Source organism: Brassica rapa, chromosome A03 (assembly GCF_000309985.2).
Source record: "Brassica rapa cultivar Chiifu-401-42 chromosome A03, CAAS_Brap_v3.01, whole genome shotgun sequence".
Lineage (NCBI taxonomy): Eukaryota > Viridiplantae > Streptophyta > Magnoliopsida > Brassicales > Brassicaceae > Brassica > Brassica rapa.
Window position 1 is genome coordinate 36,007,140 of NC_024797.2, and position 20,598 is coordinate 36,027,737.

At 35.2% G+C, this 20,598-nt stretch overlaps 2 protein-coding genes and 1 long non-coding RNA gene across 7 annotated transcripts in view; 1 reads left to right on the forward strand and 2 right to left on the reverse strand.

Moving 5' to 3' along the window:
• Window positions 1–1,394: 1,394 nt before the first annotated feature.
• On the forward strand, window positions 1,395–2,032 carry LOC117132704 (secreted RxLR effector protein 161-like). Its single transcript, XM_033287520.1, has 2 exons — window positions 1,395–1,784; window positions 1,892–2,032. Exons 1-2 carry the CDS (start codon window positions 1,395–1,397, stop codon window positions 2,030–2,032), a joined length of 531 nt encoding a protein of 176 aa, XP_033143411.1.
• A 2,674-nt stretch (window positions 2,033–4,706) lies between these two features.
• On the reverse strand, window positions 4,707–7,718 carry LOC103848191. Its single transcript, XR_001956917.2, has 3 exons — window positions 6,451–7,718; window positions 5,760–6,354; window positions 4,707–4,975 (listed from the first exon to the last, which is right to left on the reverse strand). It is a non-coding gene; the product is annotated as an uncharacterized LOC103848191 (long non-coding RNA).
• Window positions 7,719–13,515: 5,797 nt separating this feature from the next.
• Window positions 13,516–20,598, reverse strand: part of LOC103848189 (fasciclin-like arabinogalactan protein 21) — a 31,823-nt gene continuing 24,740 nt past the window's right edge. For 4 of the 5 annotated variants that reach the window (XM_033287674.1, XM_033287675.1, XM_033287676.1 and 1 more), the window contains one exon: window positions 13,516–20,509. In XM_033287674.1, coding sequence (XP_033143565.1) covers window positions 16,022–17,203 — 1,182 coding nt within the window. In that variant the 5' untranslated portion in view covers window positions 17,204–20,509 and the 3' untranslated portion in view covers window positions 13,516–16,021. The remainder of the gene's footprint in view (window positions 20,510–20,598) is intronic. The other variant, XM_033287678.1, reaches the window with a different exon arrangement.

The following is a 20,598-nucleotide window of genomic DNA, read 5'->3' on the forward strand; positions in this document are numbered from 1 at the left end:
GAGCCAGGGTCTAAAGCTTATAGATTATATGACCCTGATACAAGAAAAATTGTGGTGTCTCGTGATGTTATCTTTGATGAAACCAAAGGATGGAACTGGAAGAAGATCGATGGCGACACAAATAATTACAATGACTTTGAGGTCATACTAGGTGAGTTCGGAAACCATGGGATTACTAGAGCAGGTGAAACCGTCAACAACGATCAACATGTAGAAAAGGAGAGTAGAGGAGAAGATGATGATACTGAAAGGGATGAGAATAAACCAGAGACTTTAGAGACAAGTGTTACACAAGATGAAGGTGAAGAGAACGACAGTGATCATGGTGAACAACAACTGAGAAGAAGCGAACGAGTAACTAAGCTGCCAAAGTACCTTGATGATTACGTCTTGATCGCAGATGAGGAAGGAGAGATGTTACTATTGAGCTTAAATGATGAACCAAGCAACTTTGTGGAAGCAAGCAAGCTTAAGGAATGGATAGATGCATGCCTGGATGAGTTATCCTCTATAGAGAAGAATGAAGTGTGGACTTTAGTTGATCTACCAAGTGGTGCAAAACCAATTGGGCTCAGGTGGATTTTTAAGATCAAGCGAAACTCAGATGGGTCTATCAAGAAATACAAAGCACGTCTTGTGGCAAAGGGCTACGTACAGCAATATGGAGTTGATTTCGAGGAAGTCTTTGCACCCGTAGCTCGACTTGAAACCATCAGACTACTTGTTAGTATTGCAGCAACCTATGGATGGGAAGTCCATCACCTAGATGTGAAAACCGCATTCCTACACGGTGAACTTAATGAAACTGTTTATGTAAACCAGCCGGAAGGATTTGAGGTGAAAGGAAGCGAGATGAAGGTTTATAAGCTGCACAAAGCGTTGTATGGTTTGAAGCAGGCTCCAAGATCATGGAACCACAAATTGAATCAGATTCTACTTGAGCTTGGGTTTAGAAAGTGCACCAAGGAGGCCTCGGTGTATAGAAAGACAGTCAATTCAAGTATACTCGTGGTGGCTGTTTACGTCGACGATCTGTTTGTTACCGGAGCCGACAAGAAGATCATTGACGTGTTTAAAGTGGAGATGGCTTCTAAATTTGACATGAGCGACCTCGGTAAACTAAGTTACTATCTGGGAATCGAAGTAAGCCAAGAAGTAGGACGCATAACTCTAAATCAAAGACGATATGCACTGAAGATTCTAGAAGAAAGTGGTATGAAGAACTGCAACTTGTCTCACACGCCAATGGAGAGTGGACTCAAGCTGGCAAAATCGATTGAATAAGCTGATGTTGATGCAACGAAGTATCGAAGAAACGTTGGATGTTTGAGGTATCTCTTGCACACTAGGCCGGATCTCTCTTTCGCTGTTGGAGTTCTAAGTCGTTATATGCAATGGCCAAAGCAGCACATGAAGCAGCCATGAAACATTGCCTGAGATACTTGAAAGGGACGACATCACTAGGCCTTATATTCACAAGATCATCACCAAAGATTCCCAAGATCATAGGCTATAGTGATAGTAGTCACAACATCGATCCGGACGATGGAAGAAGCACTGCCGGTCACATATTTTATCTTGGAGAAAGCTTGATCACGTGGTGTTCTGTCAAACAAGAAACGGTGGCACTGTCAAGCTGCGAAGCTGAATTCATGGCCGGTACGGAGGCAGCCAAACAGGCCATATGGTTACAGGAGCTACTGAGTGAAGTCATGGATCAAGCAGTCGAGAAGGCAGTGATCAGAATTGACAATCAATCCGCTATAGCCCTTACCAAAAATCCGGTGTTTCATGGTAGAAGCAAACACAATCACTCAAGGTATCATTTCATTAGAGAATGTGTTGAGCAAGGGAAAATTATTGTTGGCACTTTTCTGGTGATCTACAAAAGGCGGACATCTTGACTAAAGCTCTTGGAAGAATCAAGTTCAAGGAGATGAAGGAGTTGATTGGAATGCAAGATTTGGAAAAGAATGATTTCAAGCTTAAGTGGGAGAATGTTGAGATAAGCTTGAAGATCAAAGAAACTTGAGGAGCAAGTAAAAGACCTAATCCTATTAAAGATTGAGATGAATAATATATTTAGGAGTTATCTAGATATGTTTGTTAAATAGGATTAGAAAAATATAATCTCTATATAAAGGATATGTCAAAGTGTGACATAACTCGTGAGTTAGAGATTGTGTGTTTGAGAGCTTGTGGTTTTGAGTGAGTTTCCACAAGAGATTAATAAAGAAGAGTTAGTTCTTTATATCGATATACTTTCAATCTTTGATTCTATAGACTAATCATATTCGAGTGGACAAAAAATATATTCTAAAAACTCAACTCACACTATTTTTTTGTTTTTTTCATTTGCTATTGTATGCAACCATCAACTGTTTCGCTTAAACATTGGTTAAAATATCAGGTTTCAAATAAATGAAAAAAGTACATTCGCCACCGCAGTTCAAATTATTTTGATTTATTAAGTTTCTATGGGATAGATAATTCATTCGTTCGGTGTTCAAATCTCATTGCAGCTCGAAATCTACTGAACTGGATGATCTATAGAGGAGTGACTTAGCTACGATAAATCTGAGAAGAAGCAGCTTCTTTTATTATTTTTGAAAGGTGTGTTCTGCCAAATAGTGTAAACAAAATATGTTTTAAATTTTTTTGGTCTCGATTCTAATATTTTTTTTTCGGCTGATATAAGAGAATATTATATCATTTTTATATGTTTTATAGGTATCATATTCTTCCTAATGAAAAACAAAGTATTTCTTCATATTTTTGTCTCGACTTTAAGGCATCCCTATTGTCTAATACGCATGTGTTAGTTAAAATGCTTCAAGATAAGGACTCACCAAGGAAATTAGCGGAATTTTCTTTGATATTTAACATTTCACTTCTTTAAAGCTTGCTCTTTATATAATATTCGTAGATTATGTAATGTGAGGCTGATGCAGTGGCAAATTCAACGCTCTTATCTCTAAATTTGTCTTTTCTTTGTTTCGGGTAAACTTGCTTTTTGTTTAATGAATTGTAGTTCAGCCAGAAAAATGTAACTATGTATAATGATATTTGCTTGGTGTTTACCACATTATAGCTTCAATGTAACAAAAGCAATCCACGTTTAAGTTTTGAATGAATCCTCAAAAATTTAACGAGATGTGTCTAGCCATCATATATATATATATTTTTTTTTTCTAAAATGTAGAAGTACTATATCTAATTATTACGAGTATACATATCTCTTTTGTAAAATGTATGGACACTATATCTAATTATTACAAATTATTTCAAAATCAACAAATATTAAAATGTTATAAAATACTCTAATATAAAATGCTAATATAGTCTTATAGAATAATTCTAGAAACAATGATGCAAGATTGAAAGAAAATTAATGCATAGTCATGTGTTAGACAAATACTTTATTTTTCATGACCATAAAATTAATTTAAATTTCACTAGAACATATATTATTATCGAAATCCGGCGCTATGCGCCGGACTACCCTAGTATATATATATATATATATATTATACGCTTCCAATAAGCATCTCCTTCTTAATATATTTTATAAAATTCGCTTTTACGCTTCCAAAGGTATCTGCTTCCGCGCATCTTCCTGTGATTCCATGCAGCATAAGTTGCAGAATTTGTTCGATTCCAAGTTCTTTTAACAATTTTGCGAATCCACTTCCTTCTCACGGTTAGCAACTGACATGGCCCTTATTCTGCCCCTGCAGACGAGTGTGATACAGTGCCTTGCTTTTTCATTTTCCAGGCATTAGGTGATCCTCTTTGAAATGCTTTAACATGTGAGAGTTATCACCACATATGAGAAGGTATCGGCATATATCAACACACCCAACTCAATATTTTTGCACGAGTATGAGAAGAGTGAGTAGTCTTCATAAAACTAAAAAAAATCCAAAACGAAGTACCGCATCTGAGAGAGGCAAAGAATGCTAATGTAAATGAAATCTGAAAGATGCATTGAATTGTGTGTACAATATATAGACTGTGTAAATATACTTGCCTCAGTACCCTACTTGTAATGTATTATATATATGGTGTAATCTCAGTATAATAAGATCATTCAATCATTAACCTCTATTGAGTACATTCAACAAACCTGAGACAAGAGATCCAAGTTTGTGATGTCAAGACTCAGGATGATCCAGATAAGAGCAGAGGAGATGTATTTGTTTCTGAGCGTTTTCTGCAGAGAATATAACAGTTATATTGGGAGTTTGTCTCTCAGGTTTAAAAGAGGAGTAAGGTGAAGCCAAGTCTCCTTTTGGATCGGTCAGTGATTAGTTTAATCAATCTGATAGAGAGATTGGTTACAACCTAGAGACACACGACACGTCGTGATCAGAGTTATATTCACATTTAATATCCCAAACAGTTTATGAAATAAAGATGTGAAGCTGAGTGGTTACTGCTTATAAAGTGACATAGCTATAATCAATAATCATTACTAAAAAAATGTGTATATATTTTGTGACATCCCGATTACATAATAAAATATTACGATAAATAAATAGCTCTGATACCAAAAATGTGACACCCCGATTACATAATAAAATATTACGATAAATAAATAGCTCTGATACCAAAAATTATCAGACCCGACTTTCTCTTTTTTTTTGAAACACTACCCGACTTTCTCAAAATAATATAAACGCGAAATTAAAATAATAATAATATAATACAACCGAAATAATAATAATAATCTCCATATCATAATATAAAAGTCAATTCGATACCACAAGGCCTAAAGGCCCAATAACGATAACATCCGAAATATAAAGTACGACATGAACTAAAATTCCAAAATACGAGATAACATAAACGATAGATAGGAGCCCAAAGGCCCAAAAGCGATAAAACGATAAAAGTGATAGAAGTCCAAAGCTCGATAGTAGTAAAAGCCCAAAAGCACCGGTCCGGTATAATCACTTCTGCTCATCGGTCTCACCTGAAAGGGGAAAGAAGGAGGGGTGAGCGACAGGGGAATCGCCCAGTGAAGTATGGGGATGCTAAACCGCAAACCACTGACTGAGTTCATAGCACTACTAAAATGTAGGCCTAGCTCTAGCATGAAACAAACACGGCGTCTATTACACCACACATAACAATCAACATATGTCTAGTGGACTAGACATGCTACAACCAATACGATGATATCATACCGCATTTCCTTATAAGGATGTAAATATATATGACTCTACAAGCGTCGTAAGTACAGTAGTCCACTCTGTACCCCCGCAATCTCCACAAACAAGCGGCCTAGTACAAACGTCTCTGTACCCCGCTAAACACACGGCCTAGTACATATATCTTTGTACCCCGCGATCTCTCAAACAAAACGGCCTAGTACAAACTTCTCTGTACCCCCGCTAAACACACGGCCTAGTACAGATATCTCCGTACCCCGCGATCTCTCAAACAAAACGGCCTAGTACAAACGTCTCTGTACCCCGCTAAACACACGGCCTAGTACAGATATCTCCGTACCCCGCAATCTCAACAGATGGACTAGCATATATACATATATATATTTAACAGTTCTTAACATCAATCATTTCAATCAACCGTTGAATCTTCTATTATCCTATTTCCGGTTTAACAATCAATATCAATAATGAACAAGCAAGACTCTCAAACAGACTCGACTCACAGAGACGGATCATGTTTCGAAACTAAACTTTCCATAATGGTAGTACTAAACTAGCTCGGGATTTAAACGGAGAAGCCCTCACCTTAGAAACAAGAAGAAGTGGTATCTATGGACTCCAGATGCTCAAATAGACTCCAAATCTGAAACCAGGGCGAGAAATCGAGTCAGAACGCCTTTCGAATGGTTTAAAACGAGTCTGGTCAAAGTTTATGGAAAAGTCAACTCCCTGGTCAAAGATCAATCTGGTCAACCCTTGATCAGAAATCAATTTGACTTAACCGATCGGTTTACCCTAATCGAATCGAAATCAATTTAAACCGGTCAGACCAACCGGTTGACCGAGTCACCGAGTTGACTCACCGGGTCGACTCAGCCGGGTTGGCGAGTCGTCGGCGAGTCACCGGCGCCGGTCATCGGCGGCGGCGGCGACGGCGGATGGCGGTGTCTTACGGGAAAAGTCACCGGCGACGGCGGAGGTGCGGCGGCGATACGGCGGCAGATTCCCGGCGTCGGGCTGACGGCGGCCGAGCACAGCGGCTTCGGCGAACAGCGGCGCGTCTGTTTCACGCGCTGACAAAGGGCGATCTTCCGGGGGCGCGTGAGGGCTCGTCCAGACTCTGATTGCAGCACGGTCGGTGTCTATGGCTTCGTCTCGACGAGAGGAACACGATGGTGGTCTTTTATGCACGAAATTCGCAGTGGTTAGGAAGTTATGGGTGATTTACTAAAACGGCTGAAACTGAACTAAATGCATGGCGGTTTGCGATGGTTACCTAGGGTTGCGAGCGGCGGTGATGAGCTCAGCTTGGTCACGGCGTGCGGTTACTCCGGCAAACTCCGGTTTTGGCTCAGCCTCTGCAAAAGTTCCCCATTCTCAATCTCTCAACTCTTTCTCTCTAACTTATAATTTTCTTGGATGGTTTGGTAGAGAAAACAAAATGAAAAGGAGTTTGGGCTTGGACCTTTGCGGGTTTGAATATGTGGACTTGGGTTTGGATCATTACATATCCCTTTATTATTAATAGAGAAGCAAATTCAAAGAATACCCTTTAAAGTGCAACATATTTATGGGCATGCCATTTGCTGACGTGTCATCATGAGAGCCACTCTCAACAACCATTGATATAGACCCACTCATTACTAGAGTATTTACAATTATTTCCACTGGTCAGACTTTATTGTCGAGACTTATACACATGCATATAATACGGTTTTATAATATGTGTCGTGTTCTCTTTCTCACAATGATTATAACCTATAGTAATTCTCATGTAAATATTTTATAAAATTTAAAGCCTCTGCTCTACTATATGTCCTGGCCGAAAATAATCAAGCACACATCCAAACGATCGTATAACATATAAGATGAACTGTCTTTTATAATCAAACAAACATCAAAACGACTGTAAAACACACATCAAATTGCAAATTGTGTTGTGTTAATTTCCGCCGGTTTAGGTTTTGTATTTTATTCGAGAATCAAGGTTACGTATGGTAATGGCTACGAATCAATGTTTCATTTGTTGTCGAACATAACAGTGAAATCAACATTTACAGGACAAACTGGCTATAAGTTTCAATCATGTTCTTCTCTTATTTTGAACAAATGTTCCAAAATCTTCATATTAGTAGAGTCTAACGTTTTAAATTTCTCATTTTTGTGGGTTTCGAAATTGTTTCTCTATTCACATCAGCTATGTTTTTTTTCTTTTCTGGGATCCTCTAAATCTAAAATATATATTTGTAAAAACGCCTCTGAATATTTTACATGAAGAATTTCTTTATCATTTTCTTTATTAAGTAAAGAACGTTATGCTTTAATTCCATGCAAGTCTAACAACATTATACTTGAATTTCCACACTATACACATTTTTATAAAGAAACATTTTTCTTAACTTGAATCTGGTCAGAGTACGGTTAGCCAAATTATATTTTAAAATACTTAAATTTTGAGTAGAAAATTGTAGGGGTTTTTGCCAAAACTAACCCACAACTTGATTTTAATCCCAAACCTATACCCAAACTTGAATCAAATGCAAAACTAACCTAAAAGCCTAGTGAAATTACAGCTCAGCCCCTTGTGACCAAACAAAAAAACAGAAGCCATTTTTACGAATATAGCCCCAGTAAATCGTCTGAGTCGTCTGAGATGTTGGAAGTCGTCTGGACGACTGAAGTGTAAGTCATCTGGTACCAGTTTATTTTAAAAATAATTTATAAATCTTGTAAAAAAATATTTTGATGCGTAAAAAATAAAAATCAAATAATTATAAACAGTTTTAACTGATATAAATTAAAATATGATAAAATTGATTTGTTTTGAAGATAGATGAGTGGAAGTAGTGAATCATGAAATACTTTGGTTTAGGAGTTTGGCAAACATATGTTGTAGTATTGTATGTATTGTTAGGGTTAGATTTTGGAAAACTAAAATGTTTTTTTCAAAAATTAGTTTTCACTTATATGTGTTTATTTCTGTGTATAGTAAACACTTTTCAAGTTTGATTTGGTTTTATGAAGTGTTTAATTAGATAATTAAGTTTAGGGGTTATGTTTAGGGTGTGGACGACTTATATTTCAGTCGTCTGTTGAATAATTTACCCGGACGACGTATATTTCAGTCGTCCAGACGACTTACTTGTAAGTCGTCTGGAAAGTCTTCTATTTTAGTTTCCCTCTAAAAATATTTAATTTCCCGCTAAAAATATTAAACTCTTCTGGACGACTTACATGTAAGTCGTCTGTTTTAATTTCTACACCAGACGACTGAAATGTAAGTCGTCCAGGAAGTCGTCTGAGTCAAAAATATTTAACCTAATTGGATTTTTTGTCTCCCTATATAAATAAAAATTTACACATTCTCTCTCCTCCTCTCAAATGGCTGCAACAAAAATGTAATGTTCATCATTCTAAAACTCTCCAACCTCTCTCTAATCTCTTTGACTTGAAAACAACAAACTTTATATGAATTTTTCAGTTTTGTCTCATGTATTTCTTACTAATCTATCTCTTTTGCAGGTTTTTAATCAAATGGTACTCATCTTCCACTAATTTAGAGGTAGATCTATTAATTTTAGATATGTATTTTTGTGTGTTCTATAAATGTAGATTTATCTAATCTTCCACTCATTTTCTCTATTTTTAAGTCATTTGAACGTTTTTGGATATGCAGGTTTTTCAGATCTGGATTTGATGTGCAGGTTTTTCAGATCTGGAAGACTTCTGGGACGACTTACCTGTTAGTCGTCTGGAAGTCGTCTGGAAGTCGTCTGGAAGTCGTCTGGACTTCTTGGAAGTCTTCTGACAAAGTCGTCTGGACTTCGAGGAAGTCGTCTGGACTTCCAGGAAGTCGTCTGGACTTCGAGGAAGTCGTCTGGACTTCCAGGAAGTCGTCTGGACTTCCAGGAAGTCGTCTGGATTTTTCTGAGCGTTTTGGTAAGTTCTTATGTCTGATTTTTCTTCATTTGGTAACTTCTTGTTGTATGAAGTTCTTACTTTTTTCCCAAACTAAAACTCTCCAAACCCACTCTAATCTCTTTGACTTGAAAACACCAAACTTTATATGAATTTTTCAATTTTGTCTCATGTCTTTCTTACTAATCTATTTTTTTTTTTTTTGCAGGTTTTTAATTAGATGGTACTCATCTTCCACTAATTTGAAGGTAGATCTATTATTTTTAGATATATATTTTTGTGTGTTCTGTAAAGGTAGATTTATCTAATCTTCCACTCATTTTTTCTGTTTTTAAGCCATTTGAACGTTTTTGAATATGCAGGTTTTTCAGATCTGGATTTAATATGCAGGTTTTTCAGATCTGGAAGACTTCTGGGACGACTTACTTGTTAGTCGTCTGGAAGTCGTCTGGACTTCCTAAAAGTCGTCTGGACTTCCTAAAAGTCGTCTGGACTTCCTAAAAGTCGTCTGGACTTCCTGTAAAGTTGTCTGGAAGTCGTCTGAACTTCCTAAAAGTCTTCTGGCAAAGTTGTCTGAACTTCCTGGAAGTCGTCTGGACTTCTTAGAAGTCGTCTGGACTTCTTAGAAGTCGTCTGGACTTCTTAAAAGTTGTCTGGTCTTGTCTACTCAAGTGGAATCCAAGCTTGTCTTTGTAGATGAATGATCTATAATAGTTTTGTTTGTGGTCTGTTTTGTGAATTGCATGTATACTCTTTTAGTTGTGAATTTTTTGTAAAATCAGTAATAATGTTTTCCAAGATGTATTAAATGTGCTAACAATGTGTTTACACATTTACAAATCAATGAAATAATAGACTTCAGTAGCCTTTTTCTTATCTTTGGATCTCTCATATGCAATAATAAACTCCAATGGCCTTTTTCTCATCATAATAAACAAGAATGTTGGTAAGAGATGGAAACAAACAATAGTAACTAGTCAAAGCATATCATATTTTTTATAAGTTTGCATTGAAAAACTTAGTCAAATTTAGTAAAACTAAGGGAGAGAACATATTTTGTAAATATGAGTTTTACATATCTTGAAGTTACTTATCACTCTTAAAAATACAAGTTATTCAAAAACTAACGTAGAAGACTTAAAAACTAGTGGAGAAGACGCGGACGACTTCAATCTAAGTTGTCTAGACGACTAAACTATATGTCGTCTGGTCAACGCAGAGGTTATTTTTGCAATTGACTTTGAAATCTGTTATTTCGGACGACTGAAAGTTAAGTCGTCTACTATTGTTTGGTTAAAAAAAAACTCCAAAAAAGCTAGACGACTTACATTTCAGTCGTCAGAGGTTAGTTTTGCATTTGACTGGATTATTTCAGAATTTTGACTTTTTGGACGACTTACATTTCAGTCGTCTAGTGAAAATTAAAATAATAATATTTTTTTAAAAGTAGACGACTTAAAGTTAAGTCGTCATAGGTTAGTTTTGCAATTGAAAAAAAAAACTTCAAGATTTAATTATACACATACGACTTATAATTCTGTCGTCCACCAGACGACTGAAATGTAAGTCGTCCAGGATTTACGAGGTTTGACCAGAATCTCGGAAAAAAGTCCTGGACGACTTACAATTAAGTCGTCTGGTGGACGACTGAATTATAAGTCGTCTATGTATAATTAAATCTTGAAGTTTTTTTTTTCAATTGCAAAACTAACCTATGATGACTTAACTTTAAGTCGTCTACTTTTAAAAAAATATTATTATTTTAATTTTCGCCAGACGACTGAAATGTAAGTCGTCTGGGGAAGTCAAACTTCTGAAATTATCCAGTCAAATGCAAAACTAACCTATGACGACTGAAATGTAAGTCGTCTAGGTTCTTTGGAATTTTTTTTGAAACCAAACAATAGTAGACGACTTAACTTTCAGTCGTCTCAGGTTACAGATTTCAAAGTCAATTGCAAAAATAACCTCTGCGTTGACCAGACGACTTCCAGGTAAGTCGTCTACAGCCAGACGACTGAAAGGTAAGTCGTCTACAGCCAGACGACTTCCCAAGTAAGTCGTCTGACGAACAGATCTGGAAAAAAACTCGATGTCATACCTTAAATTGGTGAGATAAGTTCCTTATCATACATAAGGCTTCTCCAAGCACACATAATCACAAACGAAAGTCACCCACCCATAATCGTTAGCTTCTATGACTCTATGAACCATAAAAATTTTAGAATCAAAATCTTGGATTTTTTTAGCTCATTGTGGAGAGAAAGTGAGAGATATGTTGTGTTTAGTTCACAAGAATGGAAAAAGAAGAGGGGTAAATCGATTTTGGAAGCATTAAGAGCTTCAAATTGGTTGTTCATGGTGGTTGTGGTATTGATGACAATGGCAATCTTGTAATTACTTGAAGATGATGAGGGTGAGAGAGTAAAAATATCATTTTCGAAAAAAAAAAAAAAAAATTGATGGCATTTTCGTAAATTATATGAACTTGTGGGGTGAATAGGGCAAAACCAATTTTCAAAAAAAAATGAGGTTAGTTTTGTGTTTGATTTTAAGTTATAGGTCAATTTTGCAAAAACCCCAAAATTGTAACATTAAATATATGACTCAAATTTGGGTAACTTTGAACAATCATAAAGAGTGCAATTTTTTTTAAAAAAAAATTGAATTGGTCATCACGCTAATTATACATTGAATGTAAATATATATATATATATATATATGTATATACGTATTTTATTAATCAATGCTACCATCTACAAATTTATTTTACGGCAAGTAAATTTTCTGTATGATTAGTTAAATATTCCCTTATCTTTATAATTGAATATATTTCATTGCAAAAGAGGAAATCCTACATTTGTCAAAAAAAAAAGAGGAAATCCTACATATCATATGCTTATAGAAAATAATCAGAGATGTTATCATTCACTGTGTTTCTGCCTTAATTGGATCCTGTCGAGAAATTAATATATTAATATAGGAAAGTCTTCGTTTCGAGAGCTAACATTTCGGCATATAGGTTGTTGTATACATTTATTTACAAACTAGTGGCATGCCCGGCGGGGCGGTTGTATTTTGTTGTAATTCATATGTTTTTGATGTAGCCATGTTTTGGAGTTATTTGTTTGTGTTGAATTGATTTCATTTTTGAAAGTTGAATATACGTTGAGGGATAGATATTCTTCTGTTCTCTTTTGATGATTAATGAAACTTGAAAAATTAGGTAATGTTTGAATTAATTTTGTCCGGTTGAAACAAACGTCAAATGAATAATAACATGAAGAGTTCTGTTTATATTCCAATGCCTTGACAAAGAAGTAAAACTTTATTTCATTCTCCTTAAGCAAACGATAATGACCTAATATAATAACTGTTGGTAATTCTAATAATAATAGAAACTTTCACTAATCATAATTTATTACTTAAAATCAAAATACATAAATGATAGAGTTTAAATGGAAATAACTTAGATGAAAATTAAGGAATAAAACATGAAAAAAAGAGAGGCTGGAATGCTTGGTTCTTTCAGTTGCAAACGTTTTGTTCGTTTACATCATGTAAACAAACTTTGTCAATTGCTTATAATAGTAGCACGTATCACAGCGCTCGTGAATATTGTCTCTGTGGCATGCGATGGTCTCCCTTGTGTTACGGTAAGCAGTCATGTAAGACTCAAGTCTTGTGACTCTTATTCCATGGAGTGAGTGCTTGACCCTTCTCCAGCACCTGTCAGCTCGGTTTTTGCTTTGTCTCCATCCAAGGGTATCTAACATTGCTTGTCCAATTGCCGTTTCTCCCTTAGCTAGCATTATTACACCATAAAGGTAAACAGCATTTTCGTACGATCCTTCTGCTGCGATCTGAAGATGTAGCAAGCCTCCATTGATGTTTTGGTGGTGGAAATATTGTTGTATCCCCCGTACGTAATGAGCTTGCAAGTTACCGCTTGCGAGGCAATTTTCCATAAGACTTTGGTACCTTTGTAACGCAGCTCGTGGATGAACGGTTAACGGTGGATATTGAGGTTCCTATAGACAATAGGAACTGCCGCGGAGCGGGCAAGAGGAGGAACCGCAGCCAAGAGATTGCGGACTGCTCTCCTGGAGTGCCTTGCTATACGTGAAATGATTTCTTTTTGCATATCAATTGGCATGAGTTCGAGGTTAGAGAGATCTCTGTTTCCGGCCATTGTGATCTGAGTGTTTTTTTCTTCTGGTTAGTGCTTGTGGAAGTTTCAGAGTTTATATGTAGGTGGCAAGGGTTTGGTCTGATCAATATATGTCGAGCAATGTTTATTGCTTGACGTGATCTTGTCTTTGTAATTGATTTTTTTAAAGTAATATTGGAAAGTATGCTTATTTCATAGTAACTGTTTTAGATTTTTTTGATAATCATTTGAACTTCGTATATATTGGATTCCATGTATAGTTTAAATTTAGTGTTGACTATCTTTTGTTATCATATTGTATTTAATAGTATAGATATATATGAGAATTGGATTAATGGATTTGTTTTTTTTTTTTTGAATTTTGAATGATTAAGATTAGTTTTTATAAGTAATTAATCTTAGATTTTGTTTATGAATTTTGAATGACTAAGATTTCGTTTATGAATTTTGAATGACCAAGATTTTGTTTATGAATTTTCAATGACTAAGATTAATTTTTATAACTAAAACACATAGAAGAAACCCGTTTTGGGCTTAATATATTAAATCAGGTTTGGTGGTTTAGTACACGTTATTATTAGGTTGTTTTAATTTATAAAAATCAGCTTTGGGCTAAGTATCAGAAAATGAACACAGGTTTTGAGCCCATGCGCATAAACCGTTTAATGAGTTTTCTTAAGTTTCCATGCATGGTAAAATCATAGGTCAAATGTGATAAAGACGCGGGAAGTAATATTTTTTGTTTGTAGTTTGGTTAAAATATTATTTTGTAATTTGATTAACAGTTTCGGTTTGTTGTAGGAAATATTGAATGAGTATTTGTAATTTTAATTCTGATAATAATGTGTGTATCATTGTGGTAGGTGATTTAAAATATAATCTTTTAAACATTGTGGTTATGCATCGACTTGTATTTGTTTGGAGTCCAAATTAAATAAACGGGGTATCAATTTAAAAGATTAAATAAACGGGATATCAAATTAAATAAATGGGGTATCATGAGTAAAATAGCGTATATGTGTATTTATATTATATTTAATTTGTTTATTACGTCTGTAAAATTTTATAGTCTTATAATCCAAATTTTTTTTGCCAGGTTTGATTTTGTATTTTTTTTTTGTCATCTCGATTATAACTTTATGATCAACGAATTATGATTTGCCATAGGCCTGATTTTCAAGTTCGTATGTGTACGTATAAGATAGCTTAGGTCTTGGTTCTACTCTTGATCGTAAGGCTGGTTTCATTGTTTTCATTAACAAATGTATTAAGGGACAATGTAATGCTATTATTATAAAATGATGATAGTAAGAAAGAAAACCTCACATAGATATTATTAAAACATAATGCAAAATAAGAAGTTGATTAAGGAAAAAAGAGAAACAACATAATAGGATACGTAAACATAAGTAAACGTAAACATAGCAGCATGAACACTGGATTGGGCTTTTCTTCTTTCAAACTAAAGCCCAAAAAAAACAAACTCTCCCGTAAACCAAACTCTCCCGTAAACCAAACTCTCCCGTAAGAAAAAAGTGAAGCTCCTCCCTCTTCGACACGTGGCGGCAAAAGGAATAGGGTGTGCTGAGGTGGCACTCTAAGGAGAGTTTCTGGGCAACTTTATTAATATAGATACTACAGTTCCTTAGGGTGCATGCAAGTGAGAGTTATAGGTGATTTGTATTAAAAACGCATTTAAAATCCACTCTTATTGAACTTAACATTTCGTAGAGTACTCTAAAATCCACTGTTATTGAAAATATTTTAAGTTATTGAGTTTTAAAGTTTTCAGGTGATTTTGGGGTGTTTGGTGGAGTTTCTTAGTTAAAATAAAAAATAAAACTCAAATTTTATGGTTTTTAGGTTATATTCGAGTGGTTTAACAATAATCACCTAAATCTCTGCAACTTATTGAAATCATCTAAAACTCCATTAAAAGTCAAATCATCTCAAATGTTATACACTAAAATTCCATTAAAAGTCAATTTATTATATATATATATATATATATTTATTTAAATCATTTTCGGAAATCGGTTCGGTTCAAAAATTTTGGGTATCGGGTAGTTCGGATAGAGGATTAGAGGATCCATGACCTATTTTTGGTTTGGTTCGGATAGTTTTGGGTTCGGTTCGGTTCAGATAGTACTAGGAACCGGAAAATACCCAGAAAAATTTGGTTTTCATCTGGTTTCGGTTCCGGTTTGGATAGGTTAGGTCGTTCGGATAATTCAGTAAAATATCGGTTATTTAAGGTAAAATATCAAATAATTAGGATGATTTAAATTAAAATTTTAAATATTTCGGATAAAACTATCTTGATACTTTCGGATTATTTTGGATACTTTCGGGTAGTTTGGTTAATTTATAACAATTTTAGTTATTTTTAAATATTTTTTATAAATTTAATAGATTTTTAAATTATAAAAATATATTTAGTTATATTTTAGATATATATAATTAATATTCTTTTATATTCGGATACTGTTCGGTCCTCGGTTCGGTTCAAGTTTGGTTTTGTTATTTCGGATATAAAAATATAAGAACCATTTGGATATTTCAAGGTTTCAGGTATTTTAGTTCGGTTCCGGCTTGGTTCTTCGGTTCCAGTTTTTTTTGCCTAAGCCTAATTTTAACATTGTAATTTTCATCTCATTCCACGCAAGGCGCGGATCCTATCCTAGTTTATTACTAAAAACAAAAACCTTAACAACATGGATGTGTAAATCTACAAGGGAAGGAATAAAAGGATGGTGAGTTATGCCCGTGGGAGCTCTAGTGTGTGTGATATCCCATGGATTACAAAGTTGTTAGAAGAGAACATATCTGGATCTACAATCTCAACTCCAGAGATCATGAAACACTGTGACGAATTAACTATACCTCTCCTAGTGAATATGAGACCTTGGTAAGGATCCAGTGTCTTGAGTAAGGCTTTATCAGGCATTGAAGCAAGATCTTTGTTGGTAAGTCGTTGAGCAAGAATGTGACGTCTCATGACTTCGTAGAGAAACGGAGAAGCAGATGACAGTGAGACCAGATTTGGTGTGGCTAGAATTGTTACTCCGGTCAAGTTCTTGTGTTGATCTGCAATGATCCTGTTGAGAACAGAGTGCAATCCGATTGCAAATGGCACAAACCCGTTTGAACTTAGCAGCTGAATGATCCGAGTCCACTCTATCTTAACCGGCACAGCTTCTTCTTCTTCTTCTTCGATAATGGTTTTGTTTGAGTCAGATTGACACAAAGATGACTGGGGAATATGATGCATGCGAGGTTGCAGAGGTGAGAAGGGTCCAAGAACTCCGTGAATAACCAATGAATCTCCAAGAAACATGTCCGGATGTGAGATCATGACATGATTCACTTCTACTGTTCTTGATTCTTTGTCAACGGTGGAGATCTGGACGCTCTGGTGACGGAGAAGGGTAGGGAGACAGGTTCCTTGTGGCTTCTTGAGGAGTTCCTCCATCGGAAGCTTTAGAGGGAGTGTGTGATACTGAAGAAGCTGCTTCAGAAACAGAGGAGGAAGAGATGACGTGTTGAACAAGGAAGAGTCGTCAATAGCGAAGAGGGTTGTGTTGGGAGAAGACGAAGAAGAAGAAGAGAGGAAGATCTCAGGAGATACGTGGAGGAGAGTGGCGATTGCTTTGAAATTGGATTGGCGTAGAGCTTCTGAAGCGTTTAAAGAGAGAGGATCATGATGAGTAATGGGTCTGTTAGTTTTTGTGATGTTGGAATCTCGAGGTGGAGGTAGAGTGGTGGAGACGGCCATGAAAGCTAAAGCAATAGAGAGGACAAAGTAGACAAAGCAATCCAATGAACAACAACCCATCTCAGAGACTTGGAGAAGACGAAGAAGAAGAAGAGAGAGCTCGTCAAAGAAATGGTTTCTTGGAGGGAAGTTAGCTTTCACAGGAGAGTTTGCCGATATACTCATTTTATTAGTTAATAATCTTTTCGTGCTTTTTTTTTTTCTTGTAGCGGTTACTTATTGAACTAAGTCAATGTCATTATCATGCAAGAATGCTGTACTCTTAGATTCTTCCACTTTTCGAAAACGCCGTGTCCGACGGCCGGAAACACGCGTTGCGCTATAGCAACAGACAACGTTTATAGAATTTTCAAACCACATAAGCTTATCTTATATATATGTTGTTTCAATATCCCCTCTAGTCTAATGTAAAATTCGCACAAGAGCCTCAAAAAGGATGGAGGGATTACATAGTTTTCAGTTTTCACTGTGCTTTGAGTTAAAAGTAATAATGTAGAGATGCAGATTAACCAATTTTAAACCGCTTATATCCGCCAACCCACCAAATTTATATTTAAAAACTAAAATATATTATTTATTTAAATTTAAATTATGTACATTATATAAACATAATATTTATATTTTTAAATACAATTTTATTTTATAAAATACAGTATATTATTAAAAGATTTTTTAACAACATATCAAAGTTGTTTTTTTCTTTAAATTATTATATTCTCTGTAGACATTCAGAATACCATTTCACATGAATACTCGACGCCTCTACTATCTGAAAGACTAATGGAGATTAAGTTCTTTGACATTAATGAAACATGTCTAATTTCAGTCAATGTGTATAATTTATCATCATGTGTCATGAGGTTTATAGACCCAATTCCAGCAATCTTCCATGCAAAATCATTTGCCATCTTAATTTTGCTATCATATATTTTTTTCAAAATCCGAGAATCATTTTTCCTTGGTCACATATGATATGACAATCTTATTTCCAAAAGCCACACATCTTTAGGATGTGCTTTTTTCATGATCAACCAGAACAATTTTATCATCCGACTTAGTTTCATTCTCTGCTACGAAAAAGGAACTATATTGCTTCTTTTTCTTAGCACAATCGGACTTCCAGTGTTTTTTTTTTGCAATAATTGCAAATATCGTTTGGATTAGAACTTTTTGGGAATCTCTTTTTGTCTTTCGACCTCTTGCCTTTCCCAAATTTATTTCCACTACTGGCAAATAACACATAAGCATGGCCATCTTACCATATCATTATGCCTTGTGATGCAACTCTGTACTATCAAATGTTGACCCAGTTTTTTTAGGTTCATTGTATCCTTACTTCCTATAAATGACTGAACAAAATTCTCAAAGAAGTTTGGCAGTGATACCAACAAGATCAACGCTGCATCTTCATGTTTGATCTGACATCAATTTTACGCAGATCCAGCATTATTGAATTTAACATGTCAAGATGATCCTGAAATTGTGTATCTCTCTGCATTTTTAAAGCAAAAATATGTTTAAAAGTAACATTTTAGTCAAAGACTTTGTCATGTATCGACTCTCTAACTTCAACCACAAACCAGCTGCAATATCAACACCTTAAACCTCGATGATGATATCATCTGTTAATTTTAACAAGATTGTTGAATACACCTTTTTCTATAACCTTCATCTCAAATGTAACATGCTCAGTCTTCTTCCCTGACAACGGTGGCCGTTGACCCTGTTGATTTAGCAATGTGTTCATCTTAATTTTCCAAAGACATAAACTGTTCCTACCAGTAAACTTGTCGATCTTCATGTTTATCATATATATTCTCACCAGATTACAACCTGTAACTTTGATGCTAGTTTATTGTGACGGATGTGAGAAGAACAAATTAACATATTTGATAAAAATAATGAAAGACGCGTATATTTAATGTGGTTCACCCTTATGACCACATCCATAAACAAAAAATACTTTATTAATGGAGGCCGAGTTTTAGAATACAATTTCGTGCTACAGACTAGGTATTAACTGTATAGATTAACATAGGAAATATTTAATGACTAATTTCATATTTTTTGTGATTGGCAAAGATCGGTACATGATCGATTCTTGCATGGGATCAGTTGATTCTTGACATCCTTGCTTGCAGATTCAAAGTGTATTTCAACACTTTCAATTTTGTGCTTTCAGTCACTATTAAAATACAAGATTATGATATTAGGAAGATAATATATCGAATTGAATAGGGCAAGACAGATACGGCCGTGCTTCTCTCCATGTGCCCAGAAATTCTGATCTCATTTGGCTCCTTCTCGGTTTATCTGTGATATCCAAATATTAGATACTCTTTTAATTCTTAAAGGGAGACCATCATACAGAAAAGTAGTTGTACATTTTCTAAGTATTAATACTATTATATTATTTTTCTATTCGATAATATGGATAAAATTTCTAAATCACTAATTGAAGATGATCACATCACATTTTTAATTAACTTTTATGAAAGTTAGGGAATACACACTAATAGTAAGCTACAAATGATGTCATAAAAGTAAGCTACAATAAAAAAAAAAATACTATTTTGAGATATCTATATACTAGAGCGGAGCCCCGCGCAAGCGCGGGGATGTTAATAATTAGATGTGTTGTAATACGTTAAAAATGTTATAGGAATGTTGTGGAAGGTCTCTCCAAAGCAGGATGCATGGTTAGTAATTCCAATGGTACTGCTATCTTTTGGGGCACTACGTGTTGGGGATGGCATTTACCACATTGGAGGCTGAAGCACTTGCATTACTTGCTCTAGTATAACTATTAAGTCTAAGAGGTTTTGTATCCATAGTATTTGAACGTGAATGTCTTAACTTGGTGAAGATGATGAATGATCATGATTTCTTTTACAATATAGCTGTTGAAAGCAACGTTAAATCATAGTGCGTATTAAATTTTGACTCCAACTAAGGTGTCCATTACATTTATATTTACAAACCCTTTTAATATTTTTGTGTTAATATCCCACCCCACCAGTGTTTTTTTTTCATTGAGGTTGATGTGTTTTCAAAGTTATGGGACGTAGGAATTTGTACTGCATGATAAAATGAAGTTTATAAGTAATTAAGTGGACACCATAAATTATAATACTCGTCAACGTTCCCCATAATTTAATCAAAAAGTATATACTAACCCTCGTGGGTGATAGTTTGCAGAAATTTGAAAACAATAAGAAAACTCAAAAATTGAAAAACATAGCAATTTAGAAAAGTAAAAACGCAGGAAAGCTAAGTGGGGTTGACAGTTTGCTGTACTTGTACCAATCACTCAAGGGGGCGCTTGCGACTCTTGTCTTTCTAAACCAAGCTTGGCGAATTTGCTTCATCAACTTCCTTGGCATTGCTGGGAGAATCCCCAGTCTCGCTAGCAGATGATGGTGATTGTTCTGGTTGGAGATCTCCCCCTAGAGCCTTTTCAGCCTCGGATATCTGTAAGAAAAAAAAGACGGTCAAGTTTTTATTGCTATTAACACTGTTAAATCATGTTAAAGGTAAGATGAGAGTGACTGCAGACATAG

What these genes read in the sequence shown, in the direction of transcription:
- LOC117132704 (XM_033287520.1), top strand. Translation starts at nt 1,395, where the DNA reads ATGGCCAAAGCAGCACATGAAGCAGCCATGAAACATTGCCTGAGATAC. An exon ending in TAGCCCTTACCAAAAATCCG is followed by an intron (nt 1,785 to 1,891) that starts GTGTTTCATGGT and finishes GATCTACAAAAG; the next exon opens with GCGGACATCTTGACTAAAGC.